Raw genomic sequence first — 7108 nt, 5'->3', positions numbered from 1 at the left:
TTATTCATAAATAGCTTTATTTTGAGGTTATGTGTGGAGAAATTGATTGAAACAAAGGAAAAGTTGTTTTTTACTTTATAGGTTAACATAGTTAACACAGCGGAGTAGTGTATCTCTAAGGTAACATATTTTTCAATTATTTTCGCTGCGTTGTTTTCCCACCTGTAATTTATTTGTTTTCCGAGTGTTCCACGCGGCCGTAAATTGCGTTTATGCATGCACTTTAATGTTTCGTTTGTTCTGTGTCTTTTCTTCGACGTAACTCGGTAATCCTGACGCTTTGTAAGCAGGCACGATGCGGGCATGCTGCGATGCGCATAATACGTTCTCACTAATTCATATTTTCATTTTGTTTGCAGATTGCCACATTGCCGGCGCGTTGCATGAATTTTAAACACTTTACAGCCCACTCGGTGTGTTTTCGAACATTCGCCGCGCAGAAAACGTGCAAAACTTGCGTTTTCAGTGTGCAGCGGTCATTTTTTATCGTATTAGTTCGGTGTACGTGCGGCGCATAGCTACCGAGTCCACAAATCATTGGATGTACGAATATAATACTGCAGTTGAGAGGCTGGGAAGTTGTGTGTGTCACAGTGTGCAAACACGAATTCAGCATTAAAATCTCGACGTGAATGTTGTGATTGTGTTGGTTGTGGTCGAGATTGTGAGAGGACAGCGAAACAATGCGTCGACCCACATTTGAAAAACTGATAGACCTCGAGGCCTCCACCATTTCATATTTTATATTTTATCCAGGGTGTCAAGTGCAGGGGATGCATTGTGTGCAATCAGGTAAGTAGGGGAAGGGGGGGCAAAGTTGGCCCCTGGGGGCAAAGTGGGCCCCTGAAATTCAGTTGGCTTAAAAAATTGAGAGGCAAAGTGGGCCCCCTAAAATTTTTGATAAATAAGAGGGGAAAATAACTCACATCAACAAATTCGAAGTAAGAAATGAAAAAAAAAATATATAAGCAAAAAAATGGATACAAAGGTAATAGCAAAATTTTTATGGGCGGGGGCCCACTTGCCCCATATTCTTAATTTTTTTTTATTTTGATAGACACGGCTTATTAATATTGAATACTGAACAAGGATGTAAAAAATAGGGTAACGAGTGAAAAAAGGTAAACAAATCCCCTTTTTTCGCTTATGGGGCCCACTTTGCCCCCCTCTCCCCTAAATAAAAATCATAAATCCAAGAAAAATTAATTTTTAACAAAAATTTTCAAATAAATCAATGTTTGCTTTGTGTGTTGCCTATTTTTAATAGTCGCAAGTTTAGGTTATAATAAATTCCTGTCATAATAAATTTTTAATTTTTTTGTAATTTTTTCTTGTATAAATATGGAAAAAAATGTGTTTTTATTAAATAGGATCAGTTTCTTTATGAAAAAAACATGATTCAAAGAGGAAAATGTTAAAAGTGTGCGCTGCATTTATACATATCTTATTTCCTGTTTCTCTGGCTTTTAAATAAAAAATAAATATAATAAAATCAACTTTCAATAAAAAAATTACCATAAATTCCAACATTGCTTTGTGTGTTGCATATTTCGGACAGTTGAAAGTTTAGGTTATGATATATTCTCGTCATTATCATTTTCTCAAATTTTTTGTATTTTTTCTTACATAAATATTGAAGAAAATGTGTTTTTATTAAATTGGATCAGTTTCTTGATGAAAAGAACTTGATTCAAAGAAGAATATGTTAAAAATTATTCGCTGAATTTAAAAATATCTTATTTCCTATTTCCTTGGCCTATAAATAAAAAATAAATATAATAAAATTAACTTTCAATAAAAAAATTACCATAAATTCCAACATTGCTTTGTGTGTTGCATATTTTTGACAGTTGACATTTAGGTTATGATAAATTTCTATCAAAACTATTTTGTTGATTTTTTTAAATCTTTTTCTAACATAAATATGGAAGAAAATGTGATTTTATTAAATAGGGTCAGTTTCTGCACAAAAAGAACATGATGCCAAAAAGAATATGTTAAAAAGTATGCGGTACAATATCCTATTTCCTATTTCCTTGGCAAGATCCGTGTAGACTTCCTTTCTGTGACGTTATTGTTTCGCATTCTGCGTCTTTGTGCGTTGAAAAAACTCATTTCCTCATGTTTACTTATTCTTTCCCCGAGGCATATTACGTATACCCAACAAGTTTCAATTTCAACATACCGTAGATTAAGTAAAATATAAAAATAAAAATTAAATCGAATTAATCATAAATTTTAATTTTACACTAAAATCTGACCTTTTAAACCCGATTTTACAACTTTTATGACATTTTCTGATATTTATGAAGCGTGGAATGGCTCCTTGGAGCACAACATTCACATTTGAATAGGCCATATGAAACGAGGGCAGCAACAGGTCGATTTTGATATTTTCCACTTGAGCGTCGCCGACTGTTGCTTTCCATCTCTCTGAAAGTCAACCCATCCCCACCCAAAACGTTAACATTTACACGTTGATGCACAACCAGGCCGCGGCTGTGACTTGCGATAACAATCGGTCGTGGCACGCGCCCCTTAAAACGTTTTCAGATTGCCGCGTCCATGCCGACAGTACGCCTCTCGCTTCGCGTTGCTTCTCCTTGGTTTCCAGCGATGTGCGCTTGGTCACAATTGCTGCGAGGAGTGGGAGATGCAAAGACGCAAATAGAAAATCGATATGAACATTGCGGGAGTGATTTATTAATATAATAAATGCTCCAATCTCATTAGGATGGCAATTGAACAGGTATTAAGGTATTATTTAAACACGTTTCATATATATATGATCATGTAAAACATTTGAATATCATTATATTTCAATCACTATCGTCGTCCTGATGTGGGCGCGTCAGCGGCCGTCGGCTCTCTTCGTCCGAACCATAAATCACGTCCTCGTCGCTGTCGTTTATCATCGAGAAGGCTGGATTATCTTTGGTTATGCCAGAGTCTATAATGTATACAAACAATTTCAGGTGCATGTTGAGATTATAAACATTTTTTTTATAAATGATTATCTCAAAAGTGATGAGTTAATAATAACATAAAAAATATTCTGTTTTCTTTCAAGTAAATCATAATAAAATTCTCTGAAAATGTTTGACATAAGATTATGTAGCGCCGCCTAGCGGTCAATTCATAAACCATTCTTTGACATTTGACAGTTATAGACTTACCTTGTAGTGATTTATTACCCGGTGCATACACATACGCCATGGCATAGACATAAAAGTTTAGTAATCCGTAGAATGACATAAACTGTGCGCTACTATTGTAGTGCGTTGATAATTGCGCAACGAAATTATCTTCAAGTACACCGAATCCAAATCGCAGCGCAGTGATGATCAGACTGATGAACAGCACGACGAGCATCAGCAACGTAAGGAATTTCAACCGCATATCTGCAACCCACATTACATCTGAGATTAATAACTATGTTGCAGGTGCAGAAAATGTCCGCATAGAATGATAAATGACATGTGCACAACTCACCAAAGAACGGCATCGATCGTAGTTCTGTATACGCCCTCAGCAAGAGGAGTAAAAGATAGGTTATGTAAATACCGCCTGACACGAAGAAGAACACTTTCAACCGCTGTAATAATTCACAGTGTAAAACTTTCATATTTTCATACTTTCAAAAAGTGTTTTATATGTAAATGTGAATGTGAGATTCTTACGTAATAGTTGTTTGTGTCAACAATATGACTATAGGTAGGATCCTGCATTTCGTTGTACCGCTCCCATGTGCCGAGAATAATGGCGGCAAACCACAACATTCCAACAACGATTAGTTTCGGCAGATAAAAGACCATAAAACGCCGTTCATTCTATACAAACAACGTCGTAAAATCATTATATTGCATGATTTTGATTTTTTCGAAGGTTATATTGGTGGCTTACTTGTCTAAGGCCGTGATAAACGCACAGCCAGAATAATAGCAATGCGGCGAGAAATGTGGCCTGAGCCATTGCGTCGTACATTCCTGGTAGCCACGAGTTCACTAAGAACATCAGCGGAAAAATGGGGTCTGAAAATGGAGAAAGATTATATGTCATTGTTAATGGTGTGTTCGGTTTAATTGCGCGTTACTTACTGTTGTAAAAGAGCAGCATTGGCAATAATAGGGACATCCATTTCTGCTCAATGGACCAATCGGAAATCGCGTAACGTTTTAACGTGTGAGCGAACCAACACTAAAGAGAAATTAAGAAAGTGAGGTTAAAATAGTAAATATTAACATTTATGTCACCCAGTGGCTAAAACCCGTGAATAAGGTACTTTAGTCACGGCTTTAGTCATCCGTGTATTAAATATCACTTTTTGTGCCTCAAAACCGTGGAAAAATGGCGTTTTAAAAGTGAAAATATAAAAAAATTAATAAATTATGTAAATATTACTTACGGTTATTATAAATGTTGCTAGCAAGAAGATAAATCTAAACCAGATCTCAATTTGTGTGAATCCCGGATTGTAAGTGATAAACTGCAACAAATAATTTAATTAACTGATAGTAAATTGCAGTTGCAATTTAATTATCCCCGCCGACGTGTTACCCAATTACAAATTACAACACTATGTAATTACACTCACTCATTAGTGTAATTAATTAAACTTACAAAGAACGTTAGATCCTTAATCTCATAACGCTGATGAAACGACTTTAACTCGTAGAAGTTCAGCGTGATGATATAATGCTGGTAATCGAGGAAGCCTAAGTGGAGGACAATGAATTCGTCACATTCCTGTAAGCGACACCTTAAATGCCGTGTCCTATAACAATCAAAATTAAAATTTGTTATTTTTTATTATTTTTTTTTATGTTGTTTCAATACTTACCGATTTTTCGAATTTCTGCTGTGTAATATTTGAACGGGTTTGTGTTCTTCGGTGAGTCCTTCGATGTTTACGTTTATTTTAAAAGTATGATCAAAAGTTTCATCTGAAAATGATTAATTATTTTTATTACGATTTGCCTGAATTGCACAAATTTGTATAAAGTTACCATCCGCATTGTTTGTGCTCATTTTCGCTATCAACCATAATTGTTGACAATAAGTATTTAATAATGGTGTTCGCATCGTGAATGGTCCAGTGGCAATGTCGTTAGCGTTTACTGAATGATTTTGTTTGTTCTGCAGGAGATTTCTGCCATTGATGGCAGTTTTCAGTGTGATTGGAGGACCTTAAGCAGAAAAATCACACAGTTTAAAGATGTTTCAAGTTAAAAATTAAAATATTTTATTTAAAAGTGCAAAAAATAGAGTTTTAAATATTTCAATAATTATTTCTACTTCCACTTTTAAATCGCCATTTTTTTTACGGTTTTGAGACACGAAAAGTGGTAATTTAAAAACGGACGTGGCTAAAGTACTTGAGTCACGGGCTTTAGTCACGGGGTGGAGCATACGCTTGCGCATTTCCACTTCAACGTGAAAATAGAGTGGAAGTAAAAAATAACGTAAGCATCACGTGGCTAAACGTTGTTAAACACTGAAATGATTAAACACTCGCTACGCTCGTTAAAATTTTTGTTTAGCCACTTGATACTTAATTTCGGTACTATTTTATATTTTTATGTATTATTTATCTATATTTTACCAAGTAATAAAAAAATAGTTACGGTAGTAATATTATTATTATTGTCAAAATGACTAAAACTGTTCGATACTATTTTCTTGAACCTTTTTTGAAAATTTTATGATAAGTTTATTTTATTTTACTGATTTTAGTCACATAAAGGCATTTTTAGTAATTTTAAAACAAGTTTTTACTCATATTTCCTATTTTTAAGCCATCACGACTATTCTACTTCAATTTTATTAAATATTTTGACACATAGTTGACACTTGACTATCCAATTAGAATTTTTTCTTACCCGCAAGTCCAATAAACAACGCCAATCCAAACAGCGCAAAGAACGCCACAAACACCATCACAAATTCACGTTTGTGCATGGAATACAAACGCATTTGCACTGACCTATAAAAACACAGAGATCCCCCGGCATTAGTAAACACACAAACGCATTCAAAACATCAAAATCAATAAAAACGGGCAAACCTTTCGCATCGGTCATGGTGATAGGCCGGCGCGATGTATTTGTTAAATTCACTAAACAATTCGCTGAACTGTGCCAGACTATTACGAATCTTCAGGGCCAAACCAGCTGTGGGCAGATGGTACGAGTACCCCAAACTTGGTGTCGACTCAAATTTATTCATTTCGATAATTTTATACTACTTAACAATTAAATAATTACGTATTTAATTAATTTATCTAAACACACAAATGACTAGCGTTGCACTTTCCGTTTATGGGATTAATCAGATTTGTTTTTGTTGTTGTTGTTTACTTTACAGATGACAACAATCAATGGTATGAGTCACTATGGATTCCCTTCAACTCCATAAATTATTCCTTTTCTTTTTTCTTGAATTCACGTTTCACAGTTGATATTTAAGAAGACGAGTGTTAAATAATATTTCTATGTTAGGCTGAGACTGAAACTTGACGATGCTACATTGCAGAGTGATAACTACGTTCCGGTCGGCGGCGGTGGCGTGCGCCGTGTGGAATGGAGCATTGTGTGCCGCCATGGTGATTTTATTGATCTGCGCGGTTGCACCACGCACGTGTATTTTTTGTGTACAGCTTTAATTATGTTATTATCACTTGCAAAATGCGCCAACTAATCTTATCTAATCTGCGCTAATTGCTTGGTAAACGTTTCGTAGAGGAAAACAAACAAAACAAGATTACACTCACGCCGCAGACGAGTTAAACAATGGTAACGTTGTTGAAGTGACTTAGTTTTTAATCTTTTTTTAAACAGTAAACACTAGAGGTAAGATTTTTAACCAAAAAAGAATTTTATTTTATCGCTATTCATTTAGCGGAAATGCAGGCAACTATAATATAGCTGCATAGAGTGTTTGCATAGAGTAGTTTAAGTTTTGACTCGCAGATGGCGCGTCATGTATAAGAACCAAAATATTTTTATTTTTTACTTTTTAGCAGTTTTTATGAAATACTGCGCTTTTACAATCACATAAATATTTTACTGCATAATTTACTCATATTTAGGTATTTAATATTTTTAATTTA

The 7108-nt window shown here is 34.8% G+C and overlaps 1 protein-coding gene across 1 annotated transcript; it reads right to left on the bottom strand.

The window, feature by feature from the left end:
* Nucleotides 1-2683: 2683 nt before the first annotated feature.
* LOC135801067 (transmembrane protein 181) lies at nt 2684-6780 on the bottom strand. The gene is made up of 12 exons (XM_065314435.1): nt 6065-6780; nt 5880-5983; nt 5007-5186; nt 4841-4943; nt 4621-4774; nt 4406-4486; nt 4098-4197; nt 3904-4031; nt 3681-3830; nt 3493-3595; nt 3177-3401; nt 2684-2950 (listed from the first exon to the last, which is right to left on the bottom strand). The coding sequence occupies exons 1-12, from the start codon at nt 6223-6225 to the stop codon at nt 2820-2822; spliced, it is 1620 nt and encodes a 539-aa protein (XP_065170507.1). The 5' UTR covers nt 6226-6780; the 3' UTR covers nt 2684-2819.
* Nucleotides 6781-7108: the final 328 nt, after the last annotated feature.

This window comes from Atheta coriaria, unplaced genomic scaffold, assembly GCF_025399875.1.
Source record: "Atheta coriaria isolate IRGN ID8LTWV9N9 unplaced genomic scaffold, Caltech_Dcor_3.1 hic_scaffold_10_pilon, whole genome shotgun sequence".
NCBI classification, from domain to species: Eukaryota; Metazoa; Arthropoda; class Insecta; order Coleoptera; family Staphylinidae; genus Dalotia; species Dalotia coriaria.
This window is presented reverse-complemented; position numbering and strand designations above follow the sequence as displayed.